At 51.8% G+C, this 24,435-nt stretch overlaps 1 protein-coding gene across 2 annotated transcripts; it reads left to right on the top strand.

Moving 5' to 3' along the window:
* The first annotated feature begins 1,267 nt into the window (after positions 1 to 1,267).
* TREX2 (three prime repair exonuclease 2) lies at positions 1,268 to 3,281 on the top strand. 2 transcript variants are annotated; one of them, XM_066356835.1, is made up of 2 exons: positions 1,268 to 1,376; positions 2,169 to 3,278. In XM_066356835.1, exon 2 carries the CDS (start codon positions 2,203 to 2,205, stop codon positions 2,911 to 2,913), a length of 711 nt encoding a protein of 236 aa, XP_066212932.1. In that variant the 5' UTR covers positions 1,268 to 1,376; positions 2,169 to 2,202; the 3' UTR covers positions 2,914 to 3,278. The 2 variants fall into 2 exon arrangements, with proteins under 2 accessions (XP_066212932.1, XP_066212933.1); XM_066356836.1 differs by having other exon boundaries at positions 1,340 to 1,376; positions 2,145 to 3,281.
* Positions 3,282 to 24,435: the final 21,154 nt, after the last annotated feature.

Here is a 24,435-nt window from a genome sequence, read left to right as displayed (position 1 = left end):
CTGAGCTTCTCAGGGTGACCCAGTATCTTTCTGAGCAATGTGCCTGTCACAGCCACCTCCCTCCCTTCTAGTACAGGAACAGGCACAACTGGTGGGGCCCCTGCCTGCTTCAGTCCAGTGTCGGCCTAAGGAGGGTCGGGGAAGGGCCTCCCTCGACATCTGGCCTGCTGAGGAGGCCCATCCTGGCCTGCAGCCTCACTTGTACCCTTCTGCCCTCCTCCCTGCTTCCCCATCTCCTATGGGTGCTGTATATGGGAGGCTCCCAGGAGCTGGGCATACCAGACCTGGCCCTGATCGCCTGCCTGGGGCCTCCCCAGATGGTTGCAGTGAGAGGTGGGAGGACAGGCGGGCCTGTGGTCATCCTTGCCCAGGTGCACCAACTTTACAGGGCCACGTTCTGGCACATCTTACTCCAGAACAGGTTCTATGGTGCCGCCTGCTTTCTGGACAAGTGATGGCCTTGTGTTGAATGTGCACTTCACTCTTGAATGAACCTGGTAGGCTAAGAAGGCCCTGGAGCCCGGGGTCCGAGGGGCTGGGCTTCACCCTTGCTCCTGTGGTCCTGACATTGTAGGTGCCCCTGGGGCTGTAGGTACCACCCCTACCCGTGCTCCTCACATTGCTCATTTTTAAGAGGGGAAGGATTGTTTCAGCTAAAGCCCACATGGGTCAAAGGGCCAGTCCTCATGCCTTCCTCTTAACCTGGACACCTCTGCTAAAGGCTCCTTAGATACTGTGGGTCATTGTACCCACGAGGCAGATAACATTTCCCCTTTCTGGGCACAAGGTGGGTGAGCGGACTCGTGACTCGGTGATACTGAAGCCCCATCCTTAGTGTGCCCTTCACCTTCATGGCCAAGCATGGTGTGTGCTGGTGCTTCTTTCCCACTCCAAGGTCACTTTATCCTCACGAGAGGCAGCCTGGTGCCCTGGGACACAAGGGCAAGAACAGTCTTCATGCCTTTGTGGGAGATGCCCCAGCGTCGGGCTGGGCATCAAACCCAAGTTGGCCAGACCAAGCTGCTGCGGCTTGGCCAGCTCAGGCTTAGAGAGATGGCTGTGTGGAAGGCTTGGGCTTCTTCCTCTGTGCCTATGATGACACAGCCTCACCCCATGGCCAATCAGCTGCTTGAGATTCTGCTTTGGGAACCTTTCCAATCTGTAAACATGAGGCATGTGCCCGGTGGCTGTGAGCAAGTGAGGGGTGATGAGCCAGCCACATACGTCTTGCGGCCTCAGGCTTCCTTGTTGCGCAATGGGCGACTGGGGGCGGGCCCTGGCTGCTGATTAAAGGCCACTGATTAAAGGCAACCTGGAGCAGCCTGTGCAGAGACAGGTGGCCAGCAGCCCAGGAAGCCAGCCAGCGTCTGCCCCAGGTAAGCCAGTGTAGCTGGGTTGGTGAGGACAGCCACTGAGAGCCTGGAGGCAGGTGGAGGCCAGGTTGGGGCCAGCATCTGAGTGCCGTGGAGGCTGGGGATGACAGCTTTTCTCAGGTGTCTGCTTCCTGGCAGCTGATCCTAGGGCTACTGTGGCTGAGGCTCCTGGCCATGGTGTCTAGGTGAAGATACCACCCTACGCTGTACCTCCTCATACCCCGATGAGGGGCCTGAAGGCAGGAGGCAGAGGCCTCTGGGCTGGGGTCGGCACATTAGGCATTCCTTTTGCTATTTGCTAGGTGGTAGCGGGGGTGACCAAAGAGGGACTAGGAGTCAGAATGGAGGGGGTGATAAGTTCCTAGCAGGCCTCATCCTGGACGAAAGAGGCTCTAGTCACTGGGTCCTAACTCTGGAGGACCCTTAGCCATCTCCCTGGATGTGGACCTTAGAAATAGCTCCTAGAGCAGGGGTCCCCAAACTTTTTACATGGGGCCAGTTCATTGCTCCTCAGACCGTTGAAGGGCCGCCATGTACAGTACTCTAGTACACTGACCACCAGTGAAAGAGGTGCCCTTTCCGGAAGGGCGGTGGGGGCCGGATAAATGGCCTCAGGGGGCTGCATGTGGCCCGCGGGCCGTAGTTTGGGGACGCCTGTCCTAGAGCTTTGAATCCCATGGGGGGGCAGGAAGTAGACCCAGAGGGGTTGGAGCCTTGGGCACTGGGACCTCGGGGTGGCTGGGTCCAGGCATCCCCATCACTGGCCCTCAGTTTTTGTGCCTCTTGCTCTGGCAGCTTTAGGTGTCATTGTCCCTCTGCGAACATCACCATGTCTGAGGTTCCCCGGGCTCAGACCTTTGTCTTTCTGGACCTGGAAGCCACTGGGCTCCCCAATGTGGATCCTGAGATTGCTGAGATCTCCCTGTTTGCCGTCCACCGCTCCTCTCTGGAGAACCGGAAGCGCGATGAGATGGGGATCCCTGTGCTGCCCCGGGTCCTGGACAAGCTCACGCTGTGCATGTGCCCAGAGCGCCCCTTCACCTCTAAGGCCAGTGAGATCACCGGCCTGAGTAGCGAGGGCCTGGCGCAGTGCCGGAAGGCCAGCTTTGACGAGGCTGTTGTGCGGGCATTGCAGGCCTTCCTGAGCCGCCAGGAGGGCCCCATCTGCCTTGTGGCCCATAATGGCTTTGATTATGACTTTCCCCTGCTGTGCACAGAGCTGCAGCGCCTAGGTGCCCGCCTGCCCCGGGATACCACCTGCCTGGATACACTGCCGGCGTTGCGGGGCCTGGACCGTGCCCACAGCCATGGCACCCGGGCTCAAGCCTGCAAGGGTTACAGCCTAGGTAGCCTCTTCCGCCGCTACTTCCAGGCAGAGCCTAGCGCAGCCCACTCGGCTGAGGGTGATGTGCACACCCTGCTTATGGTCTTTCTGCACCGTGCTGCTGAGCTGCTTGCCTGGGCTGATGAGCAGGCCCGCAGCTGGGCTGACATCAAGCCCATGTACACACTGCCTGATGGCCCAAACCTTGAGATCTGAGTGCCAGGAGCTCGGTGACATTGCCACCCAGGGGGACAAGGCCCACTTCCTGTGCCAGAAGCAGCACCAGCTCTGACCATTCGGCTGGCCTCTGAGGCCCGGAGCAGGCGCTGGCTCAGTACCCTGCTACCTTGCCTCCATCCTCCTAGCCAGGCACTTGCCAGGCCCTCTCTGGGTCCTCGCTTATGTAGCCCCGCAGCCTCACCCCTGGCCCGGCCCTCTGGAGTTTGCTGTTTCAGGCTCCCTCCCTTCACCCTGCCTCAATAAATATCACACCGTTCACCAGCTGACTTTCTGGTCACACATCCCCTCAGGGCCACCGCCTTGTGGCCTATCCCTGCAATGAGCCTGGGTTGGGGGGGAGGGTGGTAAAGACTGTTCTCACCCGCTGTGAACCCCAAGCCACAGGCCTCTTCCCTAGCTCTCTCCTACCTTCACTTCAGTTATCACCCCCTTCCTGCATTGTCACCTCAGAGACCCAAGAAATGAGTAAACAGGGACTTAGGAACATCTGCTCTGGCCCTGAATCTGCACTGGAGGGAGATGAAAGAAAGAGCTGCCGCCCAGCCTGCAGCAAGCTCCGGCTTTCTCAGCCGGGGAGCTGAGCCCATAGGTGCAAAGCCCAGCTCTAGCCCTTGCCCCCTGCAGAACCCCGAGCCACGCCTTCCTCTCCCGGAGCCTCTGTGCCTGCTCTGCAACAGGATGAAGCTGTATGATAGGTTGGCAGAGTGACACAGTGCCTGGCACCAGGAGGGTGCTGGGGGGAAAGGGAGGTGCCCCCAGCTGCACGCAGGTGCATTCGTGCACAGGGCTCGCTGGAGTGTGCAGGCTGGGTGTGATGGGGGCTCCAGGCTGTACCCAGAGGCAGGCTGGGCGGCACAGCTGACCTGAGACATGTAGAAGAGGTGCGGTAGCTGGTGCAGGGAGGGTGACACATAGGAAAGAGTCCATCCTGTGCCCCATGGCCCTCATGGCATGGCCTGAGTAGGGCCAGGAGGCCACTCTGTGGGAAGGACAGCCTCTTAGCAGTTGCTTCAGCTGGGCTTCTTGTGGATCCAGGTAACCTGCTTCTGGGGCCCCGACCTGTGTCACTAAACAATGGGGCAAGGCAGGAGAGGGATTTCCGAGAGACAGGGACAACAGGTGAGAAGGGGTGGGGTGGGCGGGGTGGCCACGCCTGAGAATGACTCGCATGAGCAAAGCCTTGAGTCTTGATCCAGCTGGACCCATTTGGGGAATCCTAAGTAGGTCAGAGTGGTTAGAGCCACTGCAGTGTGCAAGCCGGCAGAATGGTGAGGGCAGATCCCAGGCAGTGGCCATGTCTGGTCATCTTCATTCCATGGGCCAAGGGTCTGGACCGACCCCGAGGGCAAAGAGAAGCCACAGAGGATGGTAAGCAGAAGAGGGGCAAGGTCTGGTTTCTGTTTTGACAATACCTCTCGGGCTGTTATGTGGGGAAGGGACTAGAGAAGGCCTGGAGGCAGTGGGTGGCAACTGAGGGAGAAAGGAGGGAAGGGGTCGGGACCTGGCCAAAGACAGAATAGAAGAGGCGGGGAGGGTATGAGACACGGGAAAGACCGGCCCGGGTTAGTTTGGGAATGTGGTCTACGCACTGCTGAACTCCCTGGGGAGAGCTACCTGTGAGGCTGCCACAGGCTACGCCAGGGCAAGGCTGAGGTCCCTTTATCTGGCTGGCCGGGCTCCAGGCCACCAACTCACTGAGTGGTGATGCCAAGAGAGTCCCTTCTCATATAGTAGGCAAACCAGGCGGCACTGGACTCCAGGCCCTGGTGAGCAGGTTGACACCCCACTTCATGGCCACTGCCACTGCCTCGGAGTGGTGTCTGGTTTTGTGCCCTGTCATCTTTTGCGGGCCCAAGTGCCACTTCCTCATCACTCTGGGTTCTCCTGACCTCATGGTGTCCTGGCCTTGGGTGCCCTCCCTGATGCCGTACTTGAACCGGCCAGGCCAAACCTCATGCCTTCTGTGCTGCACAGACAGGCTGGCGCCTGCCCTGCTGCCGCCTGAAAGCAGTGATGTGCTGATAAATGGGTGACAGCAGCTTTCCAGGAAAGTGAGTAAGCCTCTCTCTCCCTCTAGATAGATAGATAGATAGATAGATAGACAGATTTGTATATATGAATATATATACGCACACAAACATGTTTATTATAAATTTTACTGATATAAAAGATGTAAACACACAACTTACAAATAATAAAATCTCGCCTGACCAGGTGGTTGCACAGTGGATAGAGCGTCAGCCTGGGATGCTGAGAACCCAGGTTCGAAACCCTAAGCTTGCCAGCTTGAGCATGGGATCATGGACATGACCCCATGGTAGTTGGCTTGAAGCTTGAGGTTGCCGGCTTGAGCAAGGGGTCACTGGCTCAGTCCCCCGGTAAAGACACATGAGAGCAATCAATGAACAACTAAGGTGCCACAACTATGAGTTGATGCTTCTCCTCTCTCTCCCTTCCTGTCTGTCTGCCCTTGTCTGTCTGCCCCCTCTAAAAAAAAACAAAACAAAACAAAAAACAAAGCAAAATTAAAAGAAATAACAAAATCTCCAATATATATAAAATATACAATATGCAATATACTGTTTATAAATTTTATGTGGTCAATTGATTCCCATAAAACCCCTTTGTTGACTTTTGCCAAACTCTTATATCTGTACCTAACCCACAACTGCAACAGATGAGAGTGTGGTTCCCACATCAATGTGGGTTAACATTTTCCTTTGTCTTAATGAGTAAGTTGAAAGTGAAACAACAAAGATGTATTTCAGAACTTCACACGGTCATTGATGATGTGAATGACTTCTTTGCTGAATTGGATAATACTTTTTGATATTGGAAAATTCCTTCCTCCCTCCCTCCCTCCCTCAATTTCTCAATCCTTCCTCCCTCCCTCCCTCCCTCCCTTCCTTCCTTCCTTTTTCTTTTCTTTTTTGCTATTCGCAATAGAATGACTACAGACTCAAGGGTACATGATCAACCAAACAATAATAGATCAAACTGTGGTTTATTGTGTGTGTTGATTCCCATGGTGTAAATCAGGGGTCCCCAAACTTTTTACACAGGGGACCAGTTCACTGTCCCTCAGACCACTGGAGGGCCGGACTATAAAAAAACTATGAACAAATCCCTATGCACACTGCACATATTTTATTTTAAAGTAAAAAAACAAAACGGGAACAAATACAATATTTAAAATAAAGAACAAGTAAATTTAAATCAACAAACTGACCAGTATTTCAATGGGAACTATGCTCCTCTCACTGACCACCAATGAAAGAGGTGCCCCTTCCGGAAGTGCGGTGGGGGCCGGATAAATGGCCTCAGGGGGCTGCATGCGGCCTGTGGGCCATAGTTTGGGGACCCCTGGTGTAAATACTTCCACCAGGTCAATTTCAGGCTGCACATGATGTCAGTGAATGTGAATTTGGGAAGAGATTCCCTGTAGCACAGTGTAACTTAGATTTCCACCAAATGGACATTATAGGTAACAGTAAAATGTGGTGAAATAAGACATGAGTTTTGAGCATTTCCTTTGGTTCTAATATAATTTATTTAAGTGGAATTTCATATAATTTAATTTTTAATAATGGTGGTGTTTAGCTCAACTCTCAAAATTCCTGAATATTTAACATCTATTAGATTGGTAAAAATACAAAAGACCGACCCTATGAAGTGTTGGTGGAGACGTGGGGGATGTGGAACTCTCAAACACTGCTGGGGGGAGTGTAAAATGGTACAATTACTCCGGAAAAGCTTCCCCATGACTTAAAATATTAAACATGCACCTACCATAATGACTCAAAGATTCCACTCCTGGGTACTTATTTTCCCAAAAGAAATCAATTAGTGTCCACAGAAAGACTTGCACACCAGTGTTCCTAGCAGCTTTATTCCTAACAGCCCCAGACTGGGAACAGCCCAAGTGTTCCTCAGTGAGTGAGCAGTGGGACAACCGAGGCACGTCCAGACTGTGGCACACTGCTGAGCAATGAGATACACAGCAGTTTGGAGGGGCTGGGACTCACAGTACTTACACTGTGTGGCAGGTGCCAGTCCCAAAGAGCCAAGTCTACTGCTGTAGCTCACTTTGGCCAGCCACCTGCCCCTTGTCAAAATGCATTACTGGCTGATAAGCCACATCCGTGTCTACCAACGGGGGTGGGGGGGGTATGGCTACGATCAGAAGCGTTCCTGGGGGACATCTGACCCCAGCCAATTGAAACCAGAATTCTCCATGCAGAGGAATGAGTACCAAAGTAACACAGCCAGGAACATTTCCGAGTCTTCTTTGTGCAGGAGACAAAGTGGGAAAGACAAAATCTGAGTGGTGATGCCAAGAAAGCTAGAGACATGAAATGGGGCCGGCCTTCCTGCGCTGTCTTCTTGGGGGGAACGACTGGATGTTGGTGTTTGCTGTAACCAACGCCTGGCGCTGTCCAGAGTTCACGCAGTGCCTACCAGTGTCTGAAGAGAGTTTCACATCTGAGAGCCCTGCCCCCCAAGAGCAGTTTCAGCATGTTGGGAACCCTGCTCTCTGCACCTCAGCTCACACACAAGCACATACACTCACGACTCCCTGCTCTTCTTCATCACTCATGGCACCTTCACACTCACATCACATATCCCCCCATTCTCTCTCACACACACTCATGTGGGTGCATACACCCCACACGGAGACAATCCCCACTCCCACACGTTGCTCTGCCCCACCTACCACATATTTACACGCATCTCATTCACACACATTCACTTATGATTTTGCACAAATGGGATCTTGTTAGACACTGCTTTTTACAAAATTACTAGCACCTTTGCTGTTTTAGAGTCTATAAAGTCCATTTCCTCTAGGTGTTAAGTGCATTGCCATAATTCTGTTTCTTCAGTACTTGCAGCGGTATCTCCTTTCTCATTTATACATTTCATTGGTCTTTTCAAAGAAAAAATAAGATTTTGATTTCTCCTTTCACTTTCTGCTTCACTAACTTCAGCTTTTATCTTTTATTAATTTCATTTAGGTTTTGTTTTTTTTCTGACCTCCTTTGTCATCTTCCATCTTGAATAAATTTTAAAAAAGCCTGCAATCTCATCCGGAATGACATTTTCCTGTGTCCCAAAGATTTATTGGTTAACATTTCTCTTTGTTCTGCATTAGGGAAGGTTCCTAATTTCACTCTTCATTTCCTCACCAACCTGATGCTTGCATAGTACAGTTTATCTTAATTTCTGAGTCATTAAGACTTTGTGGTCATCTTTTTATTATGTATTTCTAATTGTATTGGATAATGATCTGAGGACGTGTTAATGTTGTTTGGGGACTGTACAGTATTACTTTTGTAGGGGACACAATTTTATAACATTATATTAAAATGTCCCATTATAATTGCATTTCGTTGAGATCTTCCTGCACATCTAGTTATTTTTCTCTCCGCAGTTAGTTGTTGTGTGTTCATGTTTACAGCTTTATGAGTGGATCAGGTAAGGGTCTCTTGAGAAACAGAACTGGTAGGATGTACATATAAGGTATTAGCTCACGTGCCTGTGGGCCTGGCAAGTCCAAAGTCTGCAAGATGGGCCAGTGGGCTGGAGACTCAGGGAACAGTTGCATCTTTGAGTCCAAAGGCCACCTGGAGGCAGAATTCTTTCCTCTTTGGATGCTCTTAGTCTTTTTTCTTATAAGGCCTTCAGCCTACTGGGTGCAGCCCACCCACATATGGAGGGTGATCTGCTTTACTCAAAGTCTACTGATTTCAATGTTAAGCTCATCTACAGAATCCCTTCACAGCAACATCTAGACCAGGGGTCAGGAACCTATGGCTCGCAAGCCAGATGTGGCTCTTTTGATGGCTACATCTGGCTCGCAGACAAATCTTTAATAAAAAAATAATAACGTTAAAAATATAAAACATTCTCATGTATTACAATCCATTCATTTCCTACCGCTCATGTTCATGGTTGTGGGTGGCTGGAGCCAATCACAGCTGTCCTCTGGGACAACATCAAATATTTATTGGATAATGTGTAACATACACGGGTCGTTGTATGGCTCTCATGGAATTACATTTTAAAATATGTGGTGTTCATGACTCTCTCAGCCAAAAAGTTTCCCGGCCCTGGCCGGTTGGCTCGGTGGTGGAGCGTTGGCCTGGCATGTGGGGTCCCGGGTTCAATTCCTTGCCAGGACACACGGTAGGGGCGCCCATCTGCTTCTCCACCCCTCCCCCTCTCCTTCCTCTCTGTCTCTCTCTTCCCCTCCCGCAGCGAGGCTCCATTGGAGCAAAGATGGCCCGGGCACTGGGGATGGCTCCTTGGCCTCTGCCCCAGGCGCTGGAGTGGCTGTGGTCGCGTCGGAGTGGCGCACCGGAGGGGCAGAGCATCGCCCCCTGGTGGGCAGAGTGTCGCCCCCTGGTGGGCGTGCCGGGTGGATCCTGGTCGGGCGCATGCGGGAGTCTGTCTGATTGTCTCTCCCCGTTTCCGGCTTTAGAAGGGTGCAAAAAAAAAAAAAAGTTTCCCGACCCCTGCCATAGAGCTACCCTAGAGCCAGACAGCCCTGGGACCAGGCCCCTCTTCAGTTAAGCGACTGCATTCCTCCATAGTGTGGTCTGGTCTGCGGCGCGCTCTGCCGCTCCGCTCACTGCCGCCTTCACTGCTTCAGCGCCCCCAGGAAGACGCACTCTTCCACGGACCGAACAATGGGTACCCTAGCCTAACCAAGCCAAGGCGATGTGGACAATGAAGCAGCACCATGATTGTCATGTGATCTTGTTCTCTAGGCTTTATCTCATTGCTTAACATCATGAATCCTGGATCCTTGTCCTAGGCCCCAGATCCACAGCCTCCCACTGAGGCTCCTCCCCTTAGACCCTGCCCACCGCAGGAGAGTCCTCCCAACAAATGTGGAAAGGAAAGCAAACAGCTTCGCTACTGAATAAGCATTCAACAGAACTGCTGCCGCGCCCATGCCAGGCAGTCTACCAAGGAGATCGCAAAGCCTTTTATCTAGCTAGGCAGATGCTTCTCCAGACAGCCCATCCTATTGGTCAGCTGGTAATCAGGGCAGCCATCTGGCCATCCTGGCTTTCTCTGCTGCAGGCGGGTGGTGCAGCCTGGAGCAGAGCAGAGACCATCCTCCTTGAGGTTTGCACTGCAAAGAGGTGCCTCCAGGGCCCTTACGAAGACCCTTCCAGGGCTGTGAGGCTGGCAGGAAGCTTGTCACTCTCCACTGCAAAGGCTCCCCAGGACAGGCTATGGGCCAAGGGCTGAGCTGGGGCTAAAGGCTGTCTCATCTGGAGCCCTGGGGGACAGCGGGTGGCTCTCTGATGGATGGGGGCTCAGCTTCCTGCACACACTCGGCACGTGGCCTCTCCAGTGTCCTCGGCATTGTGTCTTCTCCAGCAGGCTTCTCCGCCATCTTCCCGCCTCTCGTTACTGCCACCAACCTGGACAAAACCAGTGCTTTCGTGGAGCGCTTTCGGCAGGCATGCCAATAGGTGTCCCTGGAGTTGGTGTCTTTAGAAAGGCCTAGCTCTGTGCGGTCACCTGAAGTGGTACGCGGGCGCCATCTGCACGGGCTGTTCTATGGTATTGATAAGGGAACTCAGGAGTTAGACATTAAGCTTTAGTAATAGTAGCTTTTAGTTACTATCAATAGGATTAATGATTTATGTAAGTAAAAGCTTTATTCCAGGAGCTGGATACACGAATAGGCCTAGGTGACTTCATGAGGCAGCAAGCACCCCGCCGTTGTGCCCCAGGCCCAGGAGCTCCACAAGTAAGGTGGTTTTTAGGGGTATAGTACCCCCGTCTTCTCAGATCGCCAGCCAGCTGAATAAAATGCCCATCAAGATTCAATCCTAGCCCTGGCCGGTTGGCTCAGCGGTAGAGCGTCGGCCTGGCGTGCGGGGGACCCGGGTTCGATTCCCGGCCAGGGCACACAGGAGAAGCACCCATTTGTTTCTCCAACCCCCCCCCTCCTTCCTCTCTGTCTCTCTCTTCCCCTCCCGCAGCCAAGGCTCCATTGGAGCAAAGATGGCCCAGGCGCTGGGGATGGCTCCTTGGCCTCTGCCCCAGGCACTAGAGTGGCTCTGGTCGTGGCAGAGCGACGCCCCAGAGGGGCAGAGCACCGCCCCCTGGTGGGCAGAGCATCGCCCCTGGTGGGCGTGCCGGGTGGATCCCGGTTGGGCGCATGCGGGAGTCTGACTGTCTCTCCCCGTTTCCGGCTTCAGAAAAAGAAAAAAAAAAAAGATTCAATCCTGTCGCTACTTACTTGGCTGAGGGGGGACAGGCAGCACGAAGGCAGATATTTTTCCGCTGTCGCTCTGAGCGGAGGGGCTGAGCCCCGAGAGGCAGGGACCAGGTGAGGGAGGGCATTCGGGAAGTTCAGGGGTGAGGGGTGAGCAGCCAGAGGGCAGCCTCGCAGAATGATGGGGAGTCGTGGTGGCTTGGAAGGGCCAGCCAACGCGCCAGGAAGGAGGGAAGTGTGAGGAGGCAGGAGAGCTGGCCAATAGAAGGCAGAACACAGACTTTCTAGCAGCTTCTTCTGCTAACAGCTGGAAACCTCTCCGCTCTCTGACCTCAACCCTGGCCATCTGAGTACTGTATGTGGAGCATCTTGCCCTACTTCCAGGCATATCACGTTGAGAACCTGGAAACCCTGCTCCCGGAGAAAGAAGAGGAAGAGCAAGGAATCACTCGTATTCTCTTCACCGGGCCCGCTCTAGCCCAGGCCACACAGGGTGGCGGAGGGTGTCCAATAGCTGGGAGGGAACCTCCACTCTTAGTGACATGCATGGCCTTCACTGAAGGAGAGCCGGGTTCTGGGCCCTTCCTCTCCACCCGTCCTCATCTGCCAACTCCGTGAGCAGCAGAAGTGACTAACAGGCTGGCCTGAGTTTCCTCATCTGTAGAGTGGCGATAAGACAGTACTGCCGGGAAGCTGGATTACACCCAGAGCCCAACACGTGGCAGGTGGGCAGAGAATGTCAGCTATGATTGTAGCTGCAGTTATTATGAGCCCTGTGCTAACTAGATGTTTGCCATGTGCTCTTCTCGCCATGGCCCAAGCCCTCCATGGCTGCCTCTGCCCCTGTTCCTCTGTTCAGCTCCCTGGGCTGCAGCCAGATGACCGCAAACACACCAAGTATGTTCCTCTCTCCACTCGGCTGAATGGGGCCTCCCAAAGATCTGTCCGTGTCCTAATCCCTGGGCCCTGTCAATGTGACCTTGTTTAGAAAAAAAGGATCTCTGCAGATATAATTACCTTAAAGCAGTGGTCCCCAACCTTTTTGGGGCCACGGACTGGTTTAATGTCAGAAAATATTTTCACGGACCGGCCTTTAGGGTGGGATGAATAAATGTATCACGTGACTGAGACAAGCGTCAAGAGTGAGTCTTAGACGGATGTAACAGAGGGAATCTGGTCTTTTTTTTTTTTTTTTTCTGAAGCTGGAAACGGGGAGAGACAGTCAGATAGACTCCCGCATGCGCCCGACCGGGATCCACCCGGCACGCCCACCAGGGGCGACGCTCTGCCCACCAGGGGGCGATGCTCTGCCCCTCCGGGGCGTCGCTCTGCCGTGACCAGAGCCACTCTAGCGCCTGGGGTAGAGGCCAAGGAGCCATCCCCAGCGCCCGGGCCATCTTTGCTCCAATGGAGCCTTGGCTGCGGGAGGAGAAGAGAGAGACAGAGAGGAAGGAGGGGGGGTGGAGAAGCAAATGGGCGCTTCTCCTATGTGCCCTGGCCAGGAATCGAACCCGGGTCCCCCACACGCCAGGCCGACGCTCTACCGCTGAGCCAACCGGCCAGGGCCTCTGGTCATTTTTTAAAAATAAAACATTGTTCAGACTTAAATATAAATAAAACGGAAATAATGTAAGTTATTTCTTTCTCTGCGAACCGGTACCAAATGGCCCACGGACCATTACCGGTCCGTGGCCTGGGGGTTGGGGACCACTGCCTTAAAGACCTTGAGATGAAGTCATTCTGGATTACCTGAGTGGGTCCTCAATCCAATGACAAGTGTTCTGATAAGAGACAGACAATGAAAGACATAGAGACAGAGCAGACTATCACATGATGACAGAAGCAGAGACTGGAGGAATGTGGCCACAAAAGCCACGGGAAACCTGGAGCCACCAGAAGCTGGTAAAGATAAGGAAGGACCCTCCCCTAGAGCCTCCCCTGAACATGGCCCTGCCAATACCTTGATTTTGGACTTCCAGCCTGTAGAACAGTGAAAGACTAAGTATCTGTTGTTCTAAGGCACCCAATTTGTGCTACTTGTCACAGGAACTTCAGCAAACCAACACACTGCCTCAGGACCTTTGCACTGGCTATGTCTCCTCCTGGACTGCTCCTTTCCAGACATCCACCTCAATCAGGTCTCTGCTCAAATGATCCCTCCTCTGAGAGAGACCCTCTCCGACTGCCCCTCCACCCTATCCACTGCTCCCCTGCTGTATTTTTCCTCCCTGCATGTAGCACTTGTGTTACTAGGAAGGCGGCTGGCTCTGAGATGGCAGGGATGTTGTGTCCCTCACCAAGCCCCAGCACTTAGCCCAGAGCACTGCCCGGGGGGGGGGGGATTCGTTGACTGAAAAGATAAAGACATTTTTCATCTTTATCACAGGGGAAAACACTGAGGCACATGGGATCCGTCCAAAGAAAGCACTATGGCACTGCTCACAGGTCCCACACCCAACTCTCGGGGGACTGACCAGCCAAGAACCTAGACTGAGGTCAAGGCTTTTGAATTTCCCAAGGCAGGATTTCAACAACATTTTTCTTTTGTAGACTCGTTTTCAATTAAAAATTAAATTTTTTGGCCCTGGCTGGTTGGCTCAGCGGTAGAGCGTCGGCCTGGCGTGCGGGGGACCCGGGTTCGATTCCCGGCCAGGGCACATAGGAGAAGCGCCCATCTGCTTCTCCACCCCCCCCCCCCTTCCTCTCTGTCTCTTTCTTCTCCTCCCGCAGCCAAGGCTCCATTGGAGCAAAGATGGCCCGGGCGCTGGGGATGGCTCCTTGGCCTCTGCCCCAGGCGCTAGAGTGGCTCTGGTCGTGGCAGAGCGACGCCCCGGAGGGCAGAGCATCGCCCCCTGGTGGGCAGAGCGTCGCCCCTGGTGGGCATGCCGGGTGGATCCCGGTCGGGTGCATGCGGGAGTCTGTCTGACTGTCTCTCCCCGTTTCCAGCTTCAGAAAAATACAAAAAAAAAAAAAAAAAATTAAATTACTTTGACGTGATTTTCTCTATGGCTATGCTAAATGTAAGGTATCATCCCCATATGGGCAAAGCTGGAAAAGTGGAGAAGCCGGCTGGATTCCCTCTAGTTTGCAGGCAGGGCTGGCTGAAGTGGAAAGGGCTCCAGTGCTGAGGCCCCTGGACCTGGGGGAGAATCTGTCGCCTCCTAGTGGGGAGGCCTCTGACAGCTCCTTCCCATGTCTGAGCCTCACTTTCCTCCTTTGTAAACATGGATCGGGATCCTCCACACCTCAGCTGTGAGAACATGCATGTGAGTATGCAGAACGCAGAGTGTGAGGAGGGAGCTCGAGGCAAGCTTAACTCCTTCCCTCTTGTCGGCAGGGTGCTGTCCAACCTCTGAGGTTTTGGGCATGAAGAACTGAGGGCCCCAGGTAGAGAGCAAGGCGTCAGCACGGCAGGGCTTCCTCTGGGGGCTCTGGGGTAGGAGCCTTCCTCCCCTCTCACATTCCTTGGCTTGTGGTTGCATCCCTCCAATCTTTTTTTTTTTTTTTTTCAATTTTATCTAAAAAATTAAATTTAGCCCTGGCCGGTTGGCTCAGCGGTAGAGCGTCGGCCTAGCGTGCGGAGAACCCGGGTTCAATTCCCGGCCAGGGCACACAGGAGAAGCGCCCATCTGCTTCTCCACCCCTCCGCCGCGCTTTCCTCTCTGTCTCTCTCTTCCCCTCCCGCAGCCAAGGCTCCATTGGAGCAAAGATGGCCCGGGCGCTGGGGATGGCTCTGTGGCCTCTGCCTCAGGTGCTAGAGTGGCTCTGGTCGCAAAACCAGGATGGGCAGAGCATCGCCCCCTGGTGGGCGTGCCGGGTGGATCCCAGTCGGGCGCATGCGGGAGTCTGTCTGACTGTCTCTCCCTGTTTCCAGCTTCAGAAAAATGAAAAAAAAAAATTAAATTTAAAGGGGTGACATGCATCAATAAGAGCACATAGGGCCCTGGCCGGTTGGCTCAGCGGTAGAGCGTCGGCCTGGCGTGTGGGGGACCCGGGTTCGATTCCCGGCCAGGGCACATAGGAGAAGCACTCATTTGCTTCTCCACCCCCCACTCCCCTCCTTCCTCTCTGTCTCTCTCTTCCCCTCCCGCAGCCAAGGCTCCATAGGAGCAAAGATGGCCCCGGGCACTGGGGATGGCTCCTTGACCTCTGCCCCAGGGGCTAGAGTGGCTCTGGTCGCGGCAGAGCGACGCCCCGGAGGGGCAGAATATCGCCCCCTGGTGGGCAGAACGTCGCCCCTGGTGGGCGTGCTGGGTGGATCCCGGTTGGGCGCATGCTGGAGTCTGTCTGACTGTCTCTCCCCATTTCCAGCTTCAGAAAAATACAAAAAAAAATAAATAAATAAAAATAAAAAATAAGAGCACATAGGTTTCAAGTAAACATTTCTATAGCATTTTTACTATTGATTATGCTGTGTACTCATGACCAAAAGTCAAATCATTTTCCTCAACCGTATATTTGTCCCTCTTTAATCCCTTCCCCCTCCTCCCTCCCCCACATCCCCATCTCCCTGGTAACCACTTCACTTTTATCTATGTTCTTAAGTCTCAGTTTTATATCTCACCTATGTGTGAAATCATAAGTCCCTAGATTGTTCACCCCCTGTGCCTCTTTTTATTTTTTTTTTTACAGAGACAGAGAGTGAGTCAGAGAGAGGGATAGATAGGGACAGACAGACAGGAACGGAGAGATGATAAGCATCAATCATTAGTTTTTCGTTGCGCACTGCAACACCTTAGTTGTTCATTGATTGCTTTCTCATATGTGCCTTGACCATGGGCCTTCAGCAGACTGAGGAACCCCTTGCTCGAGCCAGCGACCATGGGTCCAAGCTGATGAGCTTTTGCTCAAACCAGATGAGCCCGTGCTCAAGTTGGTGACCTCGGGGTCTCGAACCTGGGTCCTTCCACATCCCAGTCCGACGCTCTATTCACTGCGCCACCGCCTGGTCAGGCTCACCCCCCAGTGCCTCTTAATCTCAGCTCTGCTCCCAGCGGGAGACTCAGTCACTCCAGGCTTCCCTCTCTATAGACTTAGTGAAATCAGTAAATCTGTACTGTACTTACTGAAATCTGTAGACTTAGTGAAATCAGTAAATCACAAAAAGAAGTATATAATTTCACCCATAGGTGGGATATAAAATTGAGACTCATGGACATAGATAAAAGTGAGATGGTTACCTGGGGAGAGAAGGGAAAAAAGAGACAAATATATGGTGACGGAAATTGATTTGACGTAGGGTGGTGGCCACGTAACCAATCAGCAGCTAAAGGCTACAGAGATGTTCACTGAAACCTTATGTACTCTTGTTGATGAATGTCATCCCATTAAATTTAATTTCAAATTTAAATTTTTTTTAAAAGATTGAGAAGTGAGTTGGTAGACACCATTAAAGAGTTCAGAACTAGACTCATTACGCAGCCAGTTGAGTTTCAACAAAGGCACCAAGGGAATTCAAGTGAGGAAGAGATCATCTTTTCAACAGATGGTGCTGGAAAAACTAGATGTCCATATAGAAAACAATGAATTGGGAACTCACTTCACAGCATACACAGACTTAACTCAAAATTGGTCATAGATACTAATACAAGAGCCGAAACTGTACAACTTCTATAAGAAAATAGAAGATCAAATCTTAGTGATTTGAGTTTTGCAAAGATTTCTTAACTCTGATACAAAAAATATAGACCATAAAAATTTTAAATTAATAAACAATGTCAAAAAAATGTCAACAAAACAACTTCTGAACTTTGAAAAACACTGTCATAAAAGTGGAAAGGAAAAAAAAAAGTGGAAAGGCAAGCCACAGTCTGGAAGAAAATATTTGCAAAATACATTATTTGACAAAGATTTGTATCTAGAACGCTTGCAAGTTAACAATAAGACAAGTGCCTGACCGGGCGGTGGCGCAGTGGATAGAGCATCCGACTGGGATGCAGAGGACCCAGGTTCGAGACCCCAAGGTCGCCAGCTTTAGCGTGGGCTCATCTGGTTTGAACAAAGCTCACCAGCTTGAACCCAAGGTCGCTGGCTCTAGCAAGGGGTGACTCGGTCTGCTGAGAGCCCACGGTCAAGGCACATATGAGAAAGCAATCAATGAACAACTAAGATGTCACAACGAAAAACTGATGATTGATGCTTCTCATCTCTCTCCATTCCTGTCTGTTCCTATCTATCCCTCTCTCTGACTCTCTGTCTTTGAAAAAAAAAAAAAAAAAAAGACAAGCAACTCAATTAAAAAATAGGCAAAATATCTAAACACTTTGCCAAATAAAATATATCAATGACAGCAAGGACATAAAAAAGTGCTCAATTTTACTCATTACTAGGGAAATGCAAATTAAAACAGCAATGAAGCCCTGGCTGGATATGGTTAGAGCTTCATTCTAATACACAAAGGTTCTGGGTTCAATCCCTAGTCAGGGCACATACAAGAATTAACCAATGGCCTGACCAGGCAGTGGCACAGTGGATAGAGCGTCAGACTGGGACGCAGAAGACCCAGGTTCGAGACCCTGAGGTCGCCAGCTTGAGCGTGGGCTCATCTGGTTTGAGCAAAAGCTCACCAGCTTGGACCCAGGGTCGCTGGCTTGAGCAAGGGGTTGCTCGGTCTGCTAAAGGCCCACGGTCAAGGCACATGTGAGAAAGCTGTCAGTGAACAACTGGGGTATCACAACGAAAAACTGATGATTGATGCTTGTCGTCTCTCTTCGTTTCTGTCCGTCTGCCCCTGTCTATCCCTCTGTCTGACTCTCCGTCTCTGTAAAAAAATAAATAAATAAAAATAAAAGGCATGCTATAAATGTCAAGTTGACCTATTTGTTAAAAAAAAAATAAAAAGAATCAGCCAATGAACGCAAAATTAAGTTGTTGGGGACCGAATAAATAAACAGGGTATTTTTGCAATCTGGACAGAGGAGCTGGGCCCAACCCCCACCTCACCTGCCTAGTTAAAGAGCTACACCTGATTCTCTTTTGTCTCACCCATGTTCTCTGGAAGAGGCTAAAAGCTGGTTTCTTATTGGTGTAAAGTTAGTTTTGAATGGCATGGTGGGGGTTGTCTTTGAGTTGCCTTGGAAACTTAATTGAATTGCTGACCACGTTTTTCCATGAATAGGGGCGGATGCGCTTTTGGGAGATGTTACGTTAGGGCTCAGGAATAGTAGAGACTGTTCGCCTGGCGTCCTCCTGAACCCATCTGTATGTATATATCTTTAAGTCCCTATCATTTATTCAATTCCATACCTTTTCCTGTTAGAGACCCTGTAATACATTCCTCACGGCTGGACCACAACAATAAGTAGAACAACAAATCAATGTTTCTCTCTCTCTCTCTCTCTGCCCCTTCCTTTCTGTCTCAAATAAATCAATAAAAATGAAATGAAATGAAACAAAACACAATAATATCACTTCACACCCAACAGGATAACTACAATAAAAAAAGGACAGTAACAAGTGTTGGGGAGGACCTGGAGAAGTTGGAACCCTCATACACTGGTAGTGGGAATGTAAACTGGTGTAGCTTCTTTGGAAAACAGTTTGGCAGCTCCTCAAAAAGTTAAAGAGAATTGGCCCTGGCCGATTGGCTCAGTGGTAGAGTGTTGGCCTGGCGTACAGAAGTCCTGGGTTTGATTCCCGGCCAGGGCACACAGGAGAAGCGCCCATCTGCTTCTCCACCCCTCCCCCTCTCCTTCCTCTCTGTCTCTCTCTTCCCCTCCCACAGCCGAGGCTCCATTGGAGCAAAGATGGCCCGGGCGCTGGGGATGGCTCCTTGGCCTCTGCCCCAGGCACTAGAGTGGCTCTGGTCGCTGCAGAGCGATGCCCCGGAGGGGCAGAGCATCGCCCCCTGGTGGGCAGAGCGTCGTCCCCTGGTGGGCGTGCGGGGTGGATCCCAGTCGGGCGCATGCGGGAGTCTGTCTGACTGTCTCTCCCCATTTCTAGCTTCAGAAAAATGCAAAAAAAAAAAAAAAGTTAAAGAGAATTATCATATAACCCAGCAATTTCACTCCTAAGCATAGGTACCCCCAAGAGAACTGAAAACATATGTCCACACAGACACTGGTATGCACATAGTCATAGAAGCTTTATTAGTTATAGCCAAAAATCACCAACAATCCATACTGTGGCCCACGCACAGAATGGAGTACTACTTAGCAATAAAAACGAAGGATTGATGTACATACAACCTGGCTGAACTTCAAAATCAATACACTTGAGTGAGAGAGTCCAGACAACAAAGGGCACAGAGAGTACGATTCCATTTACACAGAATTATGGAGAACGCAAACTAATGACCAGTTACAGAGAGCTGAGCACTGGCTGTGGGGCTGGGGGCAGGGAGGCACAGAAAGGAGGGAGCACTGGGGGGTAACTTTGGGGGTGATGAATGTTAACTTTCACTGTCTTCATTGTGGGGATGGTTTCATGGGTGTGTCCACATCAAAATGCATCCAACTGTACACTTTAAAGATGAGCAGTTTCTTGTATGCTAATTATACCTCTAGAACGCTGTCAAAGAAAAAGGAAGAATCAGCAATCTCCAAATCCAAATCCTGGAAGACTGCTGTGTTTTGAGGTCAAAGACACATCAGTGTTAGCGTAAGAGGAAACCAGGTAGAAATACCATGGCAAGTGGGGGCTCCTGGAAATGTCAGCTGAAGCTGCTTCTGTCAAAGTATCATGAGCAGTGGACTAATGTACCCCGGAGTGAGGGTAAACCATTCAGCCAACATGTGGGGGCTGGGGTGCTGAGTGGCAATGGCAATGAATCTTCCGAGAGCCTCCTTCCCAGGCCTGCTTTCCCCTCCCTTGGGAGCAAATCTGGAATTCCAGCCACTTGGTTCCAGGGAGCACATTCCTTGCCTATTTCTTTGTCAAAAGCACCTAGCAGCTTCACCAAGTAAAGAAATGCTTGCAGGCAATCTAAGCCAAGGTTCTAACACACCGGCCATGCTTGGAAAGAACTAAGCCCCCAGGCCTACTTAGAGACCCAGGCATGGATGCCACCATCAGCCCAGCACTCAAACAAGGCCACATGAGGGCAAGATCAGGCTGGGACAACATAACTGCCAGTGGACAGGATCCAGTGGCTCAAGGACCATCAAACATAAAGGACAGAGGGAAGGACCAAGGACCAAAGTAGAGAAGAGACGGAGGCGTCACGAGGTGGCAAGGCCAGGGGGAGGAGTTTCTGGGCCTGCAGGACAGATGGGTGTCTGTGCTAGAGTTCCTCTGCAGAGACAGGTCAAGAAGCAAACAACAGAAAGGTGAAAGTGAAGCTGCCCTCTCTACACGGTCACGTGGGGCCAGACAGGCCACCCACACAGATATCTGAGTGTGGACGCTCTCATGTTGCCTGAAGAACAGCAACAGAAATAGCTGGAAGGAGAATGTGGCTGTGTTTCTCAGGGGACTGATGTGGTGCCTGGCGCTTCCTGGTCTCAGAGTCACTGTGTCTGACCAGCCTTACGTGGCTACCCTTGGTGCCTATGCAGCTGGCCCTCAAGAGTTTCTGCCTCACCTTTGCAGGGGGCCGGCTTTCCCCCACAATTCCATGCTTACTATCTTCCCTGGCACCTTTAATCTAACTGGTATCTGGTTACTTTAAACCATCTGATGGCTACCAGTTACATGGAGATACTGCCACAGCATGTAAACAGCTCTTGAAAAGTGTTCAAAGTATTAAAGGCTAAATGGTCCACAGGCTCAGACGCGCTATGAACTGACACAGTGTCTTGCTGTTGTAAATATCGCTTACCTGGATAAGCATCAGGGTATGCCAAAACCAGAGTGAAAGTGTCCAGCATCTCTCCCGGAAAATCCACTTTTTGCTAAAAACACCTGTACATTACCCCCCTCCCCCACACACCTTTGCGAGTCTCAAGGTGAAAAAAAGGAGCTCACATTAAAAATCAAGTTAGGGCCCCGGCCAGTTGGCTCAGTGGTAGAGCGTTGGCCTGGCGTGCAGAAGTCCTGGGTTCGATTCCCGGCCAGGGCACACAGGAGAAGCGCTCATCTGCTTCTCCACCCCTCCCCCTCTCCTTCCTCTCTGTTTCTCTCTTCCCCTCTCTCAGCGAGGCTCCATTGGAGCAAAGATGGCCTGGGAGCTGGGGATGGCTCCTTGGCCTCTGCCCCAGGCGCTAGAGTGGCTCTGGTCGTGACAGAGCATTGCCCCCTGGTGGGCAGAGCACTGCCCCCTGGTGGGCGTGCCGGGTGGATCCCGGTCGGGCGCATGCGGGAGTCTGTCTGACTCTCTATCCCCGTTTCCAGCTTCAGAAAAAAAAAAAAAAATCAAGTTAGGGCCCTGGCCTGGTGGCTCAGGGAATGGAGCTTTATCCCCATGTGCTGAGGTCCCGGGTTCGACCGCTCAGTCAGGGCATGTCCAAGAAGCAATCAAGCAGTGCACAATTAAATGAAACAACTAAGTGGAATAATGAGTTGATGCTTCTCTCTGCCTTCCTCTCTCTCAAATCAATGAAAAAAAAATCAAGTTAGCTTATCCAGTAGAACCAACAGGATGACATTATTCCGGGGAGATCCAGCTCCCCAGTAAAAGCTGGTTACTGACGGGCCATAGGAACAAAATTGTTCACCTACTACTACCTCTTCCAGGCTTTCACTCTTCCCTTACTAACACTCTTCCCGATTCCCGTCACGTGGCAGCTGTTGCCCCCATCCTGGTCAGGCCATGGCTCAACAACACTGGAGCCCAAGCACAGGGCGTCCTGCCACCGCTCCCTGCCCTACACGGGGACTGGTTTGTGCATCCATGCCAAACCCAGCAAAGATTGTGCCCCCCAAAAACACACAGTTCCCAATGACCTTTCCGTAGGCTTCAGACACTGTTCCTAATACTTGTTTTTCTACCGGAAAACCCAAAGTTGTAGAAACTTTCAGGTGTTTCAAGGTGAGGTTGGAACTGACTACAGTCTAGAACAGGGGTCCCCAAACTTTTTATACAGGGAGCCAGTTCACTGTCCCTCAGACCGTTGGAGGGCCATCACATACAGTGCTCCTCTCACTGCCCACCAATGAAAGAGGTGCCCCTTCCAGAAGTGCAGCGGGGGGGCCGGATAAATGGCCTCAGGGGGCCGCATGTGGCCCGCGGGCCGTAGTTTGGGGATACCTGGTCTAGAACCTGAGTTTATTGTGCTAAGCGGGCAATATTCATTTCACAAGCATTTACTAAGAACCGAGCACTGGGCTTGGCAACTGGGCACAAAGATGAATGTGACACGTAGAAGGCAATCAAAGGACAAGGGGATATATATGTAAAATACTCTTAATATATCTATATAAAACCTCTATATCTATATCTACATCTACATCTATACCTATACGTCTATTTTTCACTTCTGGAGTCATCCTAGCGATTGGAACTCCAAGCAGCATGTTCAGAAAAAAAAAAAAAAAATCCTGTACTTTTAGGTCTTCCCACACTCTCCGAATGGGTCTTTAGCCGTCCCCTGTCTTGCAGTGAAGGCGCATGCTCCTTGGAGACCCAGTGCGGTGGCCTCAAGCACTCCGGCCACCTGCCTGCCCTCAAGTGCTCTGTGTGACAGACCAGAGCCCCTGGGAGTGAAGAGGGTGGAAAGGAGGTGGCAAGCCAACCAGGACGCTGGGCTGAGAGCACCAAGGGGCATAACTCCCGGGCTCAGCTCTGGGGACAGCACAGGTGAGACGGGACAGAGCCTGGTCAGCACGAGCTTTCTCCTTGAGAAACTACCTTAGCCCGCAGCCAAGTACCATTTGAAGCATCTGCCCTGTTTCCACGGGGCTAAGGAGAAGGGGGGACAGTAGCCAGGATTGCCACCACACTAATCGTGTGTCAGGCCTCAGGGGGCCCATTTCTCCTGTCTGAGTACTTCTCAAAGGGTTAGGGGGATTCTTATTTCAAAAGTGATTGCCTGACACTCTTATATGGCGAAAATCTTAATCTCCAACTTAGATTATCCTGAACGCAATAACATTCAAAGCACCTGAACCTCCAATATTTTAGGAAATGTCATGTAAAGACAGATTCAATGAGAGGACCGCTACTGGGCACCCTCTGTGCAAACTGCTAACCCGTCTTACTTTCTTCCTGGTAGGCACAGCCCACAGGGATGGACGGCTGCTTGGTGGGGCGCGGGAGCAGCTAAGTTTAAAGCTTTAGGCACTGAGTGGGGGAGAGGGACAGAGAGGCCAGGGTGGCCTTTGTTGGCGGGGTCTGGGGGACAGAAAGCAAAGGTAAGGCAAGCCTGGGGGCCTGGTGGGTAGGGAGGAGACCAAAGGTAGCAAGGCAGCTGGTAGCAAATGTTGCCTTGTCTTGTCTGGAGCCTGCTGCTTTGAGGGACCAGACGAAAGGGCTCCTCTCTTGGGGAGAAGCTGAGTCCCTGAGCCTTAACCGCTCTGCAGGGCCCCAGCCAGGCATCCTCCAGAGCCCCTCAAGCTCTGAGCTCCGAGAAGATGGGGCTTGAACGCTGCTCCTCTGAGGAGAAGCAGCTGGGGACATCCGTGGAAGGCTGCAGTCTTTACACACACAGACAAATGGCGTGGAAAAAGAATGGGTCCCTGTTTAGCATGACAGCAAGGCGTCCTGTGCCTTCCCACGGAGCAGAGGCTGGCGATGCAGGCACGAGCCATCCACGGGAGCATCTGCTCGAGTCCATTTTCAGACCATTGCTTGATGAATTTGAGGGGATGTCACAGCCAAGCTACAGACTACTTACAGAGCTCATCATTTTGAATTTTCTCAAGTTCCTTCCATTTATAAACTCGTAAAGGACTCAAGTGTCTTTAGTATCTTCTACCTGGAAACGCTAACAAGCCTTGGGGCAAGGTGAGTAACCTCATGAGAGAAAATAGACCATGTCTTCTTAACTCAAGGTGCCTGTGCCCTTGGGTGGCCCTCCTCATAGGTCTCCTCGTGCCCACAGCACAAAGTCCCGATGGGTACGCAAGAGTCCTTTTAGCAACTCACCCATCTGTCCCACACGCACGCACACCTGTGCACACACATGCAATGGTAGGCAAGAGTCCTTTTAGCAACTCGCACATCTGTCCCACACGCACGCACACCTGTGCACACACACGCAATGGTAGGCAAGAGTCCTTTTAGCAACTCACCCATCTGTCCCACACGCACGCACACCTGTGCACACACACGGCAGCCTGCTGTCAGCCCAGGGCCGAGACGGCAGTGAAGTCCCCCCCTCACCAGCATCGTCAATGACAGAACGGGGGGAGCAGGACGCTCAGCCCTCCCACAGGCAGCGCTG

The sequence above is a fragment of the Saccopteryx leptura genome, chromosome X (genome assembly GCF_036850995.1).
Source record: "Saccopteryx leptura isolate mSacLep1 chromosome X, mSacLep1_pri_phased_curated, whole genome shotgun sequence".
Lineage (NCBI taxonomy): Eukaryota > Metazoa > Chordata > Mammalia > Chiroptera > Emballonuridae > Saccopteryx > Saccopteryx leptura.
Note: the sequence above shows the minus strand (reverse complement) of the source record. Positions and strands in the feature narration are given on the sequence as shown.

Coding starts and splice junctions, on each gene's coding strand:
- TREX2 (XM_066356836.1), top strand. CDS start 2,203: ATGTCTGAGGTTCCCCGGGCTCAGACCTTTGTCTTTCTGGACCTGGAA.